Genomic DNA, 17965 nt, shown 5'->3' with positions numbered 1-17965 from the left:
ACAACCACACGTACAGCACTGTGCAAAGGCCCGAGACCACCCTTTCATTTTCTCAGCTTATATACACTTACGTCAGGTGGAGACAAGAATCCATATATATTTGCTTCCACTCTTTTTGTTTTATTACAGCTTTATTTGTTTTTCAACATGATCTGAAGAAACATTCTTTTCAGTCACCTCAGAGACAAATGTAGCGTATTCAGCCCATAAAAGGATACCGTGCCTTGTTTCAATGTTATAATGAAAGATTTCTTTGTTATTTAATTTTTCCAGTAACAACCATTTATCTGCTCCACATCCTTTCAGACCCATGTTAATGGCAGTTGTCTTCTCACAGTGGAAGAAACAAATAACCTAGTCGATTTTTTGAAAGTTGAAACAAGAAGCGAAGCTTGATTTATTTATTTATTTTATTGCGAAGATGCAATCTTTAAGAATTTATGTTACTTTATTGTTAGGAGGTCCTTTATCATTGTCTCTTAGTCCTCAAATCAAAACCTGCATTTTAACTTTGTCATTTTGCTTTGCCTTTTCGTGCAAATGTATTATTGCACACGTGTGCAAGGCAGCTAAAGTGTGCTTGTGTTGGAACTTAATATGATTCCTGCATATTGTTCTGATGCTGAAAAATGAATTACTAATTAGTGAGCATTTTGACTAGAAATAAACTGCAAATAATACAAAATCTAAACCCGAAAACTGACAATAATCAACACACAATCTTTTTCAGTCTCCAGTAAAAATAACACCTACTACCCATGTCTGCAATAAATCTGGAACCCTTTTAAACAAAGGAAGAGACACAGAAACAATATCAGAAATTTCCATTCTCCTATTTTATTTAACCAGAAGAAAACCCCTCCTCCATAATGCTGACCCTAGGTTAGCATAAGAGCATTGCACTTTAAAAGAAAGGCACGAGATATTGCAAAGATGATATCACAATGAGACGGAAGACTGTGTCTATCTTGATCACTTTGGCAAAATGAGACTTACAGCAGGGGAAAATTGCAACATGTTTTTGGAAGACTTTTGGGACTGAAGGTGCAATTCAGGTTTAAAAATATGACCTGCAAGAAAAGTGTTTGTCTTGTGCAAGTTTAAATCATACACTGCTGCAGTGCAGCTGTTCAACTGAGTGGTGTTAGTTCAAATGAAAATGAAAAAAAGCCTTATATTGGGCACGCCACTTCCTATTGAAGATGAGAACTTGGTGAAGCTACAGGCCAGGGTCAGGTGGTATTATGAGATTCATACTTTCAAACCACATGACAGCTTCATTGGTGCTTAAAAGGAAGTTCTTTTAGGCTTGTCAGTAATCTCTCTCACTCCTTCTGCCTTTTCTCAGTGCTAAGATATAAGGGCTGCTAACCAGAGCTTTTCTGCAAATAAAAGTGAGGTTTGTATCTTGCAAATTCACTTCAGAAAACCAAGACAGACCTTTGGAAACAAGACACACAAAAAAAGCCCTTCTACACATAATATACCCAGACATCTTGTAGTCACAGAGTACTACTCTCAACAACATTCATCCACATAATCAAACAAGACCACTTACTCATAGTATTTACTGTAAACTAGAGGATGTAAACTAAAACTGAAGCGCTGTACACTAGTGTCTGTAGGTGCATGGCTTTTCAAATAGATATAGAAAACTTTGTGTGTACAACAAAACTGCAGAGATACCCCAATACAAAACAAAATCATGCATACTTGACTTAAACCAGTTGGCACTTCTTAAAAGTGATACTGAGTTAACACAGTGCTGAAGTGACATTACTGTCCATCCAGCACTCTAAACATGAGATTGGACAGATACTCTGTCAATAAAGAGATATCTGACCCCTTGGTTATTTACCTTTATACCTCCAATCACAACCACAAACACAAAAACCAAAAATGACATTGTAACATGGGTTAAACCAAGCAAGGAATTACTCAAAACACACATTTCTTAAACTTCCCAGTGTGCATCTCGCTGATTTAGGATCAGGATTTTGTGGTGAGCCTGATCCTAGATCAGCATTTTTACTTTAAGAAGACTGATTAAAAAAATAAAAAAATGGGCAGATGCATGTTGGTGTTTAAAATGTCTGTATATGTTGTGCAGTTAAATGTCTGTACACATTTCAAACATAACAGAGAATATGCATTAGTACAAGCAGCTCCTTAGTTTGGCGTCTGTTTCACGTGTTGTCGGAAGATGAAGAGTGGCAGCCACCTGAAATACAGCCAGAAGATGTAAATCATTAATGAAGTTACACATTTCTTTTCTTTTGGTAACACTTTATTGAAGGGAACTGTTTACTGTACAGAAGCTCATTATTGTTTCTGACATAAACTAACAGAAACATGTATAAAATGTGGTCATAAAAGCTGCTTATATCCACTGTGAATATTTGGGGTTAAATCACATAACTCCTTAAAACCAAATGCTTTATAACATAGTGTCTGTGGTGAGAAAAGTAGCCTAAATTCATACAAAAAAAAATTACGTGGGTTGAATAATGACTCAAACAGGAATTAATAGGAATTTATTATTTAATAGGAAAATATACTGAAAAATCCTTGGTTCAATGCATAGATCTTTAGGCCACCAAATGACTAATTGAGAAATAAGACCACTCAGTCGGAGCTGGACCTGGGTTTATGTGAGAGTGAAAAGACATAGTTAAATATAGCAAAACCAATGCATCACACACTGGGGAAACAAGGAGCAAGAGAACCAAGAGAAACTGGCTAATAACCAGAGCCTTCTGCTCATCACTCCTCACTCCTGGGCTCTTGCGCTGAACAGATCTGTGGCTAATTCTCATTTAAAGGAACAGTTGCTGAAACTGGCTGTTCTTAAAGGCTAAGCAGCAGCTCTATGAAAGAGTCAAACAAATAAATCCAGTGGAGTTTGAGTTCCTAACTTGTGTTTATTGATAGTCAGAAAACTTGTTATTTCTTACTAATTCAAGGAATAAGGTTTAAAAGACCGTTAGAATAACAGTACCTCTAAATTTGAGTTTAGCTTATTGCTAGGCTATTGTCATGAATAATGTTGGTTATTTAGCTAGATACTGTCATAACAGCCAGTCATAACGGTGTTTTACCGCGGCGTTATTCAGCTGTTGTCCACCAGTGACGTCACGGTTGCGTTCAAGAATTTCCGTAGAGAGCTCGGGTTTTTCAGTCAATTTAATAAAATTGTCAGTTTTAAAGCGAATTAAGCTGCTATTTTCATTTTAATTCATACTTATATCTGTCAGTAACTACAATAATGTGAAATATTCATGGAGGTCCATTAAGTGGTGCTTAGCCTTTAACAGGGCTGTTGAGACACTGCTGTGTTGTTTGATCATTGTGGTACTTTGACCAAAGCATGTCTAAGAGGTTTCATTACCATCCAGATCTGTGTTCACATGTAGAAATTTGTAAATAATATTTCCCCTTTAAGTTCTTAGTAACTGGTAGAACTGTTCAGTGGTCCAGCATCTATCAACAGTAAAGCTAAAGTCTGCATGGATTTATTTTTCCATTTTTGGATTTTTCAAGATTTTTTTTATTTTTAAAATGCTACATCTCCAAAGTCAGTGGTGTCATTTAACCTGGTGTCATCTAAATGTAACATTTATAACAAATGTCTACTGGAAGTGTATAAATCTATGCCAGTTGTCGTGAAGGTCCTATGCAGGTGTTATGTAGTATAGACAGGTTTTTCTTGGATTTTAAATCTTACTAACAGGAGATCTAGCTCTTTCCTCCTTTCTTTGTGGAGGAAGTGGACACCACGTCTTTGCTCTGCTGGCCAGGGAGGTCACTCTTTGCTGGCACATCGTCTACTGCAGGTTTCTGAGGGAGAGACAGAGTGATCAGTATACAGACAAGATGTGGTTCTACAAATGTATAAGCTTCAAAAGCAGAACGTTAACAAAACGTCAGTGAGCAAAGAGGTCATATGATTCTGTAGCTCTATCATATCAACAGCAACAGATTCACAGAGCTGTAGCATGCCTCGTCAGCCACGCAGGTAAAACTGCACAAGATTTAATAAGTTACTGAAAGATGTAGGTTTAAGCTGCAAAGGTGTGGCATTCAATAAGGGTCATTAATTGCACATGAGATTTGGTGGCGTAAGAAATGTTTGGTGTATATGTAGGAATATTTCCAACCGTGAGGTTCTGAGATATTTGTTCAAACATACTTTCATTTTTCTTTGTCTCAGAAACCAGACTTTACACAGTAACCCACAGAGTGCAGACAGTTTAAAAACAAGATTCCATCAAAAGTGTATCAGGTCAGGTTTCTCCATTTTAAATCTCAAGATTTCTTCCTCATGTATTCCTCCTTAGAACTTAAAGGTGCATTGTAACAAACAGCTTTGTATAAAACAAAAAACAAAACCCAACAACAACAAAAAATAAACAAAGACAAACTGCTATACAAATGAAATGAAATTATATACATTTGGACGTACTCATGTAGATGGCTACAAGGCACTGAGAGAGTAGGTCTCTACTTCCCTGTGGCTGATAATGCCGTCAATTATGTCTAATAGCAAATGACAGAGGTCATCCTGAACTTTAAATATAACTCAAAATATAGAAATAATTAATGTGTTGTTAAAAAGCAGCAGCTGTTGTAACATGTTGCCAAAGCAGGTGATGAATGAAGTGCATGCACAATAACAACTCATGCAGGTGTCCTGAACATGTAATGAGAAGAAGACTGGATATCTTTAGGTGTATACTATTGTAATTGCATATACAATTTCCTTAAATAACGGCAGAACATGAATACGTTGGTCATTATTTTGGAAATGGTGCATTGTGGTTTCCACAAAGTCAGCATCCAATTTACAAAATAAGTAAAAAGAGACTAGATCTTGAATAGAAGATTATTTCTTTTTTTGTCCCATTTTTCTTCTTCTCATGATATTAATAGAAATGACACTGCCATTCTGCTTTGCTGCTGATGTAACCTACCTTTGCTTTAGACTTTGACTTGCCACCCTTACCCTGAAACCAGACAAAGACGCCTGAAACAAACTAATATGAACTGAAAGGGTCCATGAAGGAAAGGGTGGTGTGTTCATTCACTCGATACGATACACTCCACATCATTGAAGCTAACTTTCAGTAAAAATGTGAACAGCAGGAATAGCAACCAAGTTATAGAATGGGACGAGCAGAAATCAACATCCTCCTGACCAACTGCCACGCCCTATGGTTCACTTTGAAATGTTTCAGAGATTTTAAACCTTATCGATGAGTCCATTATCAGAGTACGTCAGATGTCTAACGTTAATGCGCGAGTACCTTTGCTTTGCTGTCTTTTGTTGGCTTTGTCTCAGGGAGATCTGGGAGCAGTGTGCTTGCTAGTTTATCCAGTACTGGTCCTGGTGCCTGCAAAAGCAAACAGGAAATTGGCTGTCTTTCTTCAAACATTTATGGACAAAGATTTCAGTCAGTGTCGTGTTTGAATTGAGTACCTTTGGGGTTTGCTGGGTGTTTCCTGGTGCTGATTGTGTCTGAGATTGAGGTTTGGCCAAAGGAGCAGCAGGCGATGCTACTGCAGACGTAGAAAAGTCACTGGACAGCAAATCAATCGCTGCTGAATCATCCAGTGATGGCTTTGAGTAACACAGAAAGTCACTTTACTGACCAAGCAAAAAGGACGATATAAAGTTTATAGTGTCAATTGACCACTGCACTCAACTAACTGGCATTCTACTGCGTGGAACACACCCTGCATGGGGCTGTATATAAACAACACATATTAAATGCATTACCTTCTTGGGGACATCTGCCTTAGCTTTGGCTTTCGCTTCTGCAGCTGCCTTTGAAGAGAAACAGTTTAAATGAATAAGAGGCACGCTATGTTCAGTCTGAAACTTGCTCCCTATGATTGATGTGTGAGTGCAGTTCCAAGACACACTGTACCTTTTTGTCTGCCTCTGTGGGCCGATAGTCAGGTGGAAGGCTGTCATCTCTCTCTCCAGGCTTAGTGATCTTCTCTTCTACAGCCTCCTTCTCCTAAAGCACATCACAGAATCAATATCTGAGAACAATTCTTCACTCTCCATAGTTACGGAAATTTACAATAATAGCGCTTCTGCTGTTATTGTTTTATTCACTGCACCTGCATCATTTATTATTAGTTCTTTTTTAAATGTGAAGCACTACATCAGCAGTGATAATGAACGTTCCTTCTATGTGAAAGCAGAAGGAAATATTTTAGGATCAGAGAGCATAGTTACCGTTACAATGTCTTTGGGAGCAACTGGTGCTGGCTCAGGCACTGGTCCAATGTCCATTAAAGTGTCTGAGAGAGCATCCATAGCTGATGAAGTACCTTCGGACATCTTTGATAAAACAACAGAAGGAGAGCAGTCAGTGTATTCATGTATATGTTGTGTACACTGTGTGCATGAGAGAGACATATATTTACTTGTCTGTTTGTTTTTGGGGGTCCTGTAACAGCAGAATGGACCTTCGATGCAGCTGTGGGGGCAACAAAGTCACTTTCAAGGTCCTCGAGAGAAAAGTCTGCTGAGCTCTAGAAACAGAAAAGTATGTGTTCAATTTATCAGCAGAGAACATAAATTGTCAGGTACCAATTGTATGGTAAGACACTCGACTGCTGTGCCTGCCATAACTAGAGACGTGTCCCATCCTATCCTGTAATGGCATCTGGTCCGATATTGACGTCATTTGCTCATCGGATATCGGAAGAACAGGGTCGATCCACTTACCGATTCAGATTCCAGTCCACAGCTTGTGCTGGACCATGAACCCGCTGTAACCTAACTTAGCATGGGACACTTCCATTCCGCAAGATTCCATTCCGCATCCTACAATAAACCCGCTGCAACTTCAGTCTGTAACTGAGTGAGCAAATAACATTAACTTTAGCTGGTTTGGTTTAACTAAAATCTTGTCTGTGTGGAGAAGTTTTAGCCTGAAAATGCCAAAAAGCTAACGTGTGTACAGCCAGCGCGCCGAGGGGTGGGAGCATGACAGCTAACAGACAGAGAGACACCACCAATAACCAGACTCTTCAAACAAATCCAAAGTGTAAAGGGGCTATGGAGAATCTGCACCACTCGATTATCCTCAATAGCCAACCACTATCTTTAGTGGAAAATGTGTGATTTCGCAGTTCGCAGTTGGAGCACTTAGAGCCTGTTTATACATTGGCCATCCCCAAAATATGGCATGACAACAAGGTGATGAATGTGAGGGGTGCTAATCTCATGGTTGCTTTGTTGCCAATGTTACAATACAACAGGTGTAGAATGTGACATAAATAAATTCCTTTGGAGTGCATTTATATTCAATGCATCTGTCTACAATTTTTGCTCTTCTAATAAGAACTGCTGTGTGGTCCGTTTCACCCTTGTGATGTAAACATAAAACCAGCAAGAAAATATTGTAATTTTAAAGTAAATGTGCTCTGTATATATATTTTCAATATCTAATGAGAATGGAAAAAAAATGTGGATTAGACCTTCACTAGTCAAAACCCAGTAATTAAAGGGAAATTCCTGTGATTTAGAGAATATTCTCTACTACAGTTGTGATAGGAATCTGAAGGGGTTCCTCTAGAATGACACGGTAATATGGGTTTTAAATAAATTAATATTGATATTTAATCATGCAGACCTTTGGAATGGAACCTCTTTTGACTGACTTACTTCTGCAGGGGGAGCTGAGGGAGGAACAGGGGCCTGGACCGAAGGAGCTGCAGAGGAGCTAGCGAAACCTCCAGACAGAATATCCAGAGCTTCAGTTGTGTCCATGGAAGGCTGCAGGAAGGGGACACATACACCATAAACAAATTATGCATATTTGCTTATTTACCTAATGATGCTCACTGTACTAGTCCTATAAAAAAATGGCAGTGACAAGCCTCCTGACAGATTATCCAAAACTGCAGGTTTGTTGATGGAGGGCTGTCAATATGATAGAGGCAATTTTGTCAACTACTGATTGCCAAAGTGCCTCCAGCCATTTTGTGGTTTGAGTGGTTTATTACCTCTCTCTTTGGGGATTCAGGGTACTTTTTCAGATCTTCCTTAGAGAATCTGTAGTCTGGTGGTAGTGTATCGTCTCTCTCGCCCACACGCACACCCTTCTCTGATGTCAGATTCTTTTCCTAATCAGATAAAACCCCACCACACACATTAATATACCACTTAAAAAATATTATATGTATTAGAGTGTGATAAAACAGTGTGACAAAATCAAATCATATTAGTACATCAATGATGTCCTCAGGTCTGAGTTTAGGGGACTCTGGAACTTTTGCAGTAGGTAGTGTGTCTCCAAGAGCACTGAGAGCATCCAAAGACATTGGGTCTTCCTGGAGAAAACAGGGATTCGTATTTTAATTAGTGCTAATATAAGTCATTGTGCATTGGAATATATTATAGGAATATCGATGTTTGAGTTGAGGTATCAGATGGACACAGTTCAGCACTTGTAATACCTCAGCAGATGTGGAGCCCATAGTGCATTTAATGACTTGAGGAGCACCAGAGGACACCTACAGAACACAAAAGTGTCACAATCTGCCAGCACATATCTACAAACAACAGAACTGCAATTTAAACAAAGTAATATTTCAGCACATCTACTGCCACCTACTGGTCATGATTACACAATAATAAAATATACCTGTTTGGATTGTGCAGGAGTGACAAAATCATCAGCTAGAGACTCCAGGGCTGACAAATCTTCCACTTTAGGCTTCTGAAGCATGTTAAAGTTTTTAAAAAATATATTTAGAGCACCGTTTCCATCATGAAGTGTTTGACATTCAGTAATTGAATAAAAGTATTATTCTTTAAATATGCAATAGAAAGCAGATATGGCAGTGGCTGACCTGTTTAGCAGGGCCAGAGGGAGGCACAGGGGCCTGGACTGCAGGAGCTGCAGAAGAGAGTGTGAAACCTTCAGAAAGAATATCCAGAGCTTCTGTTGTGTCCATGGAAGGCTGCAGAAATGGGATAAATCCACAAGCCACGATAATGATGAATTATTATATACAGATAATAACCATCACACCTTACACTGGAAGTAAATAACAATGGCAAGGTCAAAAACAAATCATGGCAATCGCAATGTAAAATCATCCCAGTAGCGGGGCTAATGCACATTTTTGTCATCAGCACATCTGATATAAAACACTGCTGTTTATTATATAACTAGTAAGCTCCTTGTGCACTAGATAGGGAAAACTAAATGTGCAGAGCATGGGGTCACCAGCACTGGGACTAGGAACCCTTGTGAATAATCCCTGCATGGAAACATCATACTGATAAGAACGTTCTTCACGTTAGGCTTTTTATAACCGCACACAGCAGACCCCTCACCTCCTTTTGTGGAGCAGGTCTCTCCTTGTTCTTCTCCTCTGTGAATCTGTACTCAGGAGGAAGAGTATCATCTCTCTCACCTACACGCACACCCTTCTCTGACTTCAACTTTTTCTCCTGTGTACAGACATTAACACACATGCAATTAGCACATTATAACTGGAATAGCTCGCAGTGTGAAATGTAGTATAAAATGAATGAATAGCAGGGAATAAGCAATTACATCCACAATATCTTCAGGTCTGAGTTTTGGGGATTCTGGTGGTGGTTTGGCAGCTGGCAGTGTGTCTTCCAGAGCATTCAGAGCATCCAGAGACATGGGGTCTCCCTGGGGAAAAACACAAGAAGGGGAATGAAGAGAAATGTTTAGCAGCAGTGGGTATATAGCAGATCTAATGCTTCGTTTAAACCGGCAGCAACGCAATGCAACAAAGCACATGGACTTTATACATTTCCAAAGAGTGCTGGCAATTTCCAACAACACAAAGGCTGGTGAAGCAAAGTGTGAGAATTTGAGCTTAAAGTTTAATCTTATGGAAATTAGAAGCAAAGTGATGTGTCAATAACTAATACAAATTAAGCACTCAGCAGGGTGGTCCCCATCTCATCTACATCGCTGTGTTTCAGTGAAACCGTGGAAACCAAAATTCAGCTTGAGTTCAAAAACACTCCCAGGCTTTGAGCAATTTGAGCAACAAGAGTTGAAACGTTGTTGCAGGCAGGAACGCAGGGTAACAGCAGCTTGGCAAAAGCGTGTATTAAAACACTTTAGAATCTAATCATGTTTATTTACTCTTAGAAACGTAATGTATATGTGCAGGCAAATATTTTCCTCACCTCATTATCTTTTGGTTTCTCAGCGTGTGAAGAGGGAGGTGCTGCCTTTACAGTCTCTTTAGCAGGCTGCAGAAAGACCACATTATCATTAGACACATTGGTTTCAGTTAATGTATTAAACACTGGTAGTTGAACGGTATTAAACAGTTAATTCTAAATTTACTCTAACTCAATAGGCTACTTTTAATTAGCTTATACCTTCTCTACCTTGGCTTTCTTGTCAGCAGGAGCCGCAGGGGATACACTTGCAGGTACAAACACCTCTTGCCTCTGTACAAAAAAAGTCAGATGGAATTAAATATTTAAGAAGCCCAGAGAATGTAAACTCTTAGCAAAAGATTTCTATGTAATGCATTTTTTCCATTACAGGCAACAAATAATTAATGCAGTACAATGTTTTTCTCAGTGTTATTTGTTCTGTATAGGACCTTTTAAAGGTGTGTACTTGGATCGTACGCCTTACAGAAAATGTAGCTTGTAATGTTTTATTTGAAGGCTTTCTGGACATGATTGGATTACTGCAATCTTATAGACGTAAGATTAAAATGAACATATCTTCACTCTTACTTTCTGAGAAGATGGAGGAGGGGCATGGATTGACTGGGCTGTAGCTGCACTTTCAACTTTCTGGGGGAAAAAAAAAAAATATCAAAAATGTAGTGGGTAACACTGCTGACTCCATCAAGGCACACCAGGGTTCAAATGACCCGTCTCTGTTAACACACCACGCTACACCAGCAAGAGTCTTTAGGCGGGACCCCAGAAACTCTTCAGTTCACTACATCTGTAATAGGATTAACATTTTTAAGTTAAGTTAAATTTAAGTTTAAGAGCATCTGCTAAAGGCTATGAAAATTGGTATTTTAACATCAGTAAATAGAAACCAGCTAAAATCAAACCGTAAAATGTACCAAATGATGATTTAGATGCAGCACAGCTTTAGATTCAGCATTAGTAAGATGAACACAATGTAAAATATTTATCGCTTCTGCTTTTGAGGCACTTGGAACTGCTGATGATACAAATCCAGCAGAAAGAGAGTTCACTGCATTGTCTGCTGTTAGTAGCTTTTGGAGAAGATGTACATTAAACACACACACACACACACACACACACACACACAAAGAATGTGTTTAGTCCCCCCACAAAAAAAAGTCTCAACACAGAATAACCTCCGTGAATATTACTACATTCCACAGGGGGGCGCGTGAGGCATGGCATTAGCTCTGAAAGGTATGTCACAGCAGGAAAAGAGCAGACACACCCCAACGCAAAGCAATGCTGCAACATCAAAAACAGCTGGCTTCCTACTGATTCACTGGAACACAATGACCTGTGAATTTTTTTTTTTTTTAAAGTTTCAAAATAATTGCTTCAATTTTGAAAAGAAAGCGATTTTAAAGAAGGCCACAATAAACACTGCGTCAGTAAGTTCCCTAAAATGAAAACAACTGTTTTACTCTGAATTGAGACAATAGGACAAGGGAGCACATTACAAGCCTGGACATGTGGAAGAGGGATTGTGTGTGTGTGTGTGTGTGTGTGTCCCAACATAAGGGTGTCTCTAAGCTGGGCGGAATAATGCATTACCAATATTCAATAAAAGGTGCGATGGGATCTGAACAGTTTCTTAGCTCTTTCCACATCAGTGTACACACCTTAGTTTGTGTGTGTGTGTGTGTGTGTGTGTGTGTGTGTGAGATCTTGTTACCTTGGACACGTCTTTGGGCTTATCTGGTCCTCCAACAGGAGCTGTCTTTTCCTGGATAGATTAGGGAGAATGAGATTTACCTCTAAATCTAAGATAGTAAAATAGTATCTCAGATTTGTTTTCTATGAGATAGCTGAGAAACAAGTAGAGCAAAGGTAGCATTTGGTAAAATGCCTGAAAATGTAAGTGATGAAATCCTAGTAGCAGCAGCACACAGCTGGGTGGGTGGCCCATGTCAGACTGACCATGTTTTCCCATCTGTCCCGAGGGGGCAGCGTGCAGTCATTGTCCCCACAGCGATAAGCCACTTCTACAGTTATTGCAGGCTGAGACATGCAACATATAACATTTTAATACACATTCAACTACACTGCAAACAAGTGTGCATACATAAGCAAGCCCCCAAAGATCCATACCTCTATAACTTCTGTTCCTGTATATTGAGGAGCTATAGGAAACTCTGCGGAGGGCAAACTGCCAGCCAAAGCATCAAAAGGATCTGCAGCAGTCTCCTGCACAAACAGCAGTTCAGGGCTGCACATGCAAGCTCACATGCTCTAACACATGCACTAGGAACCTGACACACTCATCATTAACAAGAGGATCGTACTCACCAGCGCACTTGCCTTGGATGCTGGAGGAGCGACCTGCTTATCAGAGAAAGTGACTGTTATTGCACTGGACAGTACACTTCTGCTTTAAAGAATGTACTGCTGCTTGTGTAATGTTATTGCTGTCCAAAAAAATTATCAAAAGCAAAGTAAACACCTGTAAAAACAACAGGAATTTCCTAGATCATGCGGTCTCCCAGATCCTTAAGACAATAACTTGGTTTTCTTGGATTTAACATCCTTTTGAACAGTGCTTCCAGGGGCATTAGCAGTGGCACTACAGTATATTGAATCCATTGGTCGTCTGCTTGATGCATTTTGCCTCTGAGTCCATTGATGTATTTTTGACTATGTTTTCTTACTTTTCGATCATAATAATTTGATTTGTAAGTGTAAATCTTTAAAACTGTATATTTATGAAGCTGTACACATACAACACACACACAGCATTTCAACATAATATTTTTATGTGTGATTTAATTCGTACATGCATGTGGCCTAACAGACATTGGTGTACAGTTAAATATCTCTGTACGAATATAGATGAGCATGCACAAGGTTTTTCTGACAGTAATCTTACTCCACAGGCTTGGAGGATGAAACTGCTGTGCTTTATTTGAAGAATACATACAACTATATATGACTGACCACAGAACACCTGTTTATACACAAAGTAAAGATGCCCAGTATGAGGTGAGGCAGAAAACAATTATCTTCCATCTGAAGTAATGAAGCCAAAGCAAGGGTAGCTGTGTGGTCCAAAGTAGGATGAAGTTGACACAAACCAAGTGTTTACAAATATACTAAGTAGCATTTCTTAAAGTCCTACTCAATTTTGAAAAACAGTGATCCTTGGCAGTAAAATATGAACATGGCCCATCGTTATGGCATATTTTAAACAGACATAACTACGGTCCATTCTCTCAGAAGTGCAGCACCAGATAGGAAACCAAGCAGGGAAATTCAAATAGCACGAAGAGATCATGCACAATGATGAACATCCACCTTGTGCCATGAAAGACTGAAAATAGCATCATGATAACGCATAGTGATGAATTTTGCCTATGTCCAGCATGGCTACCAAGAGGTCAGAACTTCAGAAACAGGTTGATCCAAACCTAATCCAAGTCTTTTGAATACCTGGGCTTTTGAAACTAGTGGGCTTCCCTGCCCCAGCTCCTCCACTTGTTGCTCCTACTCCACTGGTGGAGTCTGGAGTGGTACAAGCACGAAGACTGATAATCCACACTTTAAACTACACAGCCATGCATAAATTTGTTCAGAGAACAGTCATCAGCAAAGGCAACAAGGGTGTGGTGAAAATGCAAATAAAATAAAAGTGTACATTCAAATTAATTAATAAACCTGACTCACTGCTTGTGTCTTTGGTGCACTTGCAGCTGCACAGGATACAAATCCAGCAGAGAGAGAGTCCAGGGCGTCCTCATCAGTTAAGGGCTTTCAAAGGGGAGACACACACAAACCGAGAATAAAATGATAAAAATAAAATTTACATTCCTCCTTAAAAAAAAACTGTTCATGATCTTGGAGATCTACCGTTGTAGCTACTGCTCCAATCTCACATCTGATTCAGGTGAGGAAGACCTTCAACATCACTCGAATAATAAAAGTTTATTGTATTGTAAGTTTATTCTGTTACTGTAAGGTTGCTGGAGGTCGAGGACTGGGTACTGTCCTCAATTACAGAACAGTTTTCCCACATGAGGCACTTTAGGCTTAACCTTAAAGGCATACATCATAGCAGGAAAGAACTGATACACCCCACTGATACACATCAAAACAGACATAAGCATGCAATCTTCTAAATATGGAATGAAAATCAACCTCCAGCAACTCATTTGGATTAAGAAATGGAATTTAATACATATAAACTGTGCATATATTCTTGTCACAAGGAACATGGTAATCCATGTGTGTAAGCGTAGAGTACTTCTTTAGAGTACTAATTATTCTTATTTTAAATCATTTATCTTCTCTGTAAGTGTGATGCTTGTATACATTTACACATAATTATACCATCTACAAAAACATAAATAAAGGGAAAAAAAGTGTTTTGAGTGAGTGTGAAGAACAAAGCTTGTTTCCAGGTGTTCTCCTTGATCGTATAGATTTGTTAAATTAACAGCACACTTGATTTAACATAATGAAGTGTTTATTAACTGATAAAACTAAGTGTTGGATGAGAGCCTCAAATAATACAGAAAGGGTTAAACCAACACATTAACATACAGGATATTACTAAATACTTCAATAATGTTACTTCTTTTTAAGTGTAATACGTGTTTTGTTTTGTTTTTTACTCTTACTACTTGGATAAACAGTTTTTTTAAATATAATTTTTTCAAAGTGATCAAGGCCCCATCCACACGAATCTGTTTATTTTTAAAAACTGAACTTTTTCCTCTCTGTTTTTAAAAGTATTCGTGTCCAGACGGATACAAAAATGGCTACGCAAATCATGAAATGACTTCTAGATCTTATGAGGATCTAGATCTGAACAGTGCATTACATTTTTCTAATAAAGCATCATTTATATTTATTCATATGTGGGAATCTGAAAACTACTGTTAGCTTGAGGTATACTGTAGTTTTATGGCTTTTGTACTTCACTATATAGGGAGTGAGGAGCTATTTTGCCTTCCAGCCAGAGACAGGCATGCTGCATTATGTCAGTGTTTCTGAAAACCTATACTCTTGTCCACACCAGAATGGTGACAACAGCATTTTCAAAAATCTCCATCTTGTAGAGTGTTTTCAAAAACCTTAAATTGCCATTTTCGTGTGGATGGGAGTCCAAAACGCATAAAAAAACCATTTTAAAAAAGACGCATCTGTGTGGTGTTCTCCCTGTGTCTGTGTGGGTTTCCTCTGGGTGACTGTCTGTGAGGAGTGTGGTGTGTTCTCCCTGAGTCTGCGTGGGTTTCCTCCGGTGTGACTGTCTGTGAGGAGTATGGTGTGTTCTCCCTGTGTCTGCGTGGGTTTCCTCTGGGTGACTGTGAGGAGTGTGGTGTGTTCTCCCTGTGTCTGCGTGGGTTTCCTCCGGGTGACTGTCTGTGAGGAGTGTGGTGTGTTCTACCTGTGTCTGCGTGGGTTTCCTCCGGGTGACTGTGAGGAGTGTGGTGTGTTCTCCCTGTGTCTGCGTGGGTTTCCTCCGGGTGACTGTCTGTGAGGAGTGTGGTGTGTTCTCCCTGTGTCTGCGTGGGTTTCCTCCGGGTGACTGTCTGTGAGGAGTGTGGTGTGTTCTCCCTGTGTCTGCGTGGGTTTCCTCCGGGTGACTGTCTGTGAGGAGTGTGGTGTGTTCTCCCTGTGTCTGCGTGGGTTTCCTCCGGGTGACTGTCTGTGAGGAGTGTGGTGTGTTCTCCCTGTGTCTGCGTGGGATTCCTCCGGGTGACTGTCTGTGAGGAGTGTGATGTGTTCTCTCTGTGTCTGTGTGGGTTTCCTCCGGGTGCTCCGGTTTCCTCCCACAGTCCAAAAACACACGTTGGTAAATGGATTGGCGACTCAAGTGTCCGTAGGTGTGAGTGTGTGAGTGAATGTGTGAGTGTTTGTTGCCCTGTGAAGGACTGGCGCCCCCTCCAGGGTGTATTCCCGCTTTCTGCCCAATGATTCCAGGTAGGCTCTGGACCCACTGCAACACTGAACTGGATAAGTGTAACAGATAATGAATGAATTAATGTATCTGTGTGGAAGTGCGTGGATGCACAGCACTGTATGTGCTCTCAAGTGTCTGTTGGAAGTTTGACTAGGATTAGATGCCAAATTCCCAAAATAATGCAAAGAACTGGTAGAGCATATATATAGTGTTTTTTATTTTATTTTATTTTAAACTACTGATGGAACAAACAGCTTGTGAATGGGGGGATGACTATGAAGGGCATGTGAAAGAAGAATGTTGTGAGTATATGCCGTTGGTGCAGTGCATCTTTAAACATAAAACAACTACTTGGTTGGTGCATTATAACTGACAACACCAACTGATATATAGTTTATAGTAAATGACAATGTGCAATAATGATACTCTACCAAAAAATGTTTATTAAATAGTGTACAACAAGAACAAATGCTTTCTGGTTGCAGAAGCAAGTAATAAACTATAATATCTATACCTTGGGCACTTCCTTGGGCTTATCCGGTTTTCCAGCAGGACTTTTCTTTTCCTGGAATGAACATGAGAGTGTTACATGAAGTCTGACATGATCAAGCAGTGTCTCAAATTCATTTTCTAGGGGAAAGGGTAAAACAAACACAAGATGGCAATGAGAGCACATTTGGAAAAATGCTGGAAACTGTTAGCATGGAAATTGTAGCTGTAGCGGCACACCTATGGGCTTGTGACCCATGTCAAACTGACCATGTCTTCCCATCTGTATCCGGGTGGCAGTGTAGAATCTCTCTCTCCACAGAGATGTGCCGCTTCCGAGCTTAGGCCAGGCTGAGACATGCAACATACACTGTTAAAACACACATTCCATAACACAGCAAAACACAGGCCTGTTTAAAGAAGCATGCACACACACACACATGACTACACATGTAAGTATATTACCTCTTTGACCTCTGGTCCAGTGTACTTAGGAGCTTTGGGAGCCGTAGGCTCTGAAGAAGGCAAACTGCCAGCCAAGGCATCAAATGGATCTACAGCAGACGCCTGCGCAAACAGCAGTTCAGCATTGCACATGCAAATTCACATGCTCTCAAACATACACCCTAACAAACTTAGACCTACAGCAGTGAATAATATAAAAACAGACTCACCTGAGCACTTGCCTTGGCTGCCTGAGAAAGCACTTCCACCTGTAGGCCACAACAAATTTACTGTTTAAAGCTGTGTTTTGCATAGCAGCACAACAGACTTCCACTTGTCTTTCAGTATTATACAAGCAGGAGCTCAAAGTATGTGGTTATTGTTAGGTGTCTTGGATGAACCAAGCTTTATCTTTAACTTTAGATAATTGGTGAGAACAAGCAGCTATTACCACTGGGGAGAAAAATGAGTGAATTCAAATATTTTAAGAGACTGAGAGTAATGACGCCGTGATTAACATTTCCATGGAGGAGACAGGTTTCTGTGTCAGATCCCTCAGTCCTTAAGAAAATACCTTGGTTCCTTTTGACTTAGCATCATCCTTTTTGACAGTGCTTCCTGCTCCAAAGGAGGTCTCTTTAGAAGGGTCCGGTTTGGAGGATGAAGTGGTGGTGCTCTATTTGAAGCATATTTGCAACCATTACATGACTGAGAGTTCACACCCAAAATTAAGCTCATAAGCTGAGATGGGGCAGGTTACTGCTTATAAAGATGAGGCCCAAAAAAATGCAGCAGTGTGGATGAAAGAACATGCTTTCATCTTTGCAGAGATCCCACGAAGCCATGCTCATTAACCCTGCACATCGTTTAGTGCGTAAAGACTGCCATGAAAGTGCAAG

General features: G+C 39.8%; 1 protein-coding gene across 21 annotated transcripts in view; it reads right to left on the bottom strand.

The window, feature by feature from the left end:
- Nucleotides 1-10: 10 nt before the first annotated feature.
- The window catches only part of cast (calpastatin), a 49505-nt gene continuing 31550 nt past the window's right edge, over nt 11-17965 (bottom strand). For 2 of the 21 annotated variants that reach the window (XM_066645233.1, XM_066645230.1), the window contains 30 exons: nt 17641-17742; nt 17297-17335; nt 17088-17189; nt 16893-16973; nt 16648-16698; nt 13895-13978; nt 12524-12559; nt 12326-12421; nt 12155-12235; nt 11910-11960; nt 10766-10825; nt 10397-10468; nt 10199-10264; nt 9585-9689; nt 9362-9478; nt 8872-8982; nt 8664-8738; nt 8476-8532; nt 8248-8349; nt 8023-8142; nt 7682-7792; nt 6436-6543; nt 6245-6349; nt 5928-6020; nt 5777-5824; nt 5477-5617; nt 5304-5390; nt 4971-5003; nt 3729-3837; nt 11-2221 (listed from right to left, as the gene is read on the bottom strand). In XM_066645233.1, the coding sequence (XP_066501330.1) occupies nt 3736-3837; nt 4971-5003; nt 5304-5390; nt 5477-5617; nt 5777-5824; nt 5928-6020; nt 6245-6349; nt 6436-6543; nt 7682-7792; nt 8023-8142; nt 8248-8349; nt 8476-8532; nt 8664-8738; nt 8872-8982; nt 9362-9478; nt 9585-9689; nt 10199-10264; nt 10397-10468; nt 10766-10825; nt 11910-11960; nt 12155-12235; nt 12326-12421; nt 12524-12559; nt 13895-13978; nt 16648-16698; nt 16893-16973; nt 17088-17189; nt 17297-17335; nt 17641-17742 (2436 nt within the window). In that variant the 3' untranslated portion in view covers nt 11-2221; nt 3729-3735. The remainder of the gene's footprint in view (nt 2222-3728; nt 3838-4970; nt 5004-5303; nt 5391-5476; nt 5618-5776; nt 5825-5927; nt 6021-6244; nt 6350-6435; nt 6544-7681; nt 7793-8022; nt 8143-8247; nt 8350-8475; nt 8533-8663; nt 8739-8871; nt 8983-9361; nt 9479-9584; nt 9690-10198; nt 10265-10396; nt 10469-10765; nt 10826-11909; nt 11961-12154; nt 12236-12325; nt 12422-12523; nt 12560-13894; nt 13979-16647; nt 16699-16892; nt 16974-17087; nt 17190-17296; nt 17336-17640; nt 17743-17965) is intronic. The other 19 variants (XM_066645237.1, XM_066645236.1, XM_066645238.1 and 16 more) reach the window with 15 other exon arrangements.

Source organism: Hoplias malabaricus, chromosome 15, assembly GCF_029633855.1.
Source record: "Hoplias malabaricus isolate fHopMal1 chromosome 15, fHopMal1.hap1, whole genome shotgun sequence".
NCBI classification, from domain to species: Eukaryota; Metazoa; Chordata; class Actinopteri; order Characiformes; family Erythrinidae; genus Hoplias; species Hoplias malabaricus.
Note: the sequence above shows the minus strand (reverse complement) of the source record. Positions and strands in the feature narration are given on the sequence as shown.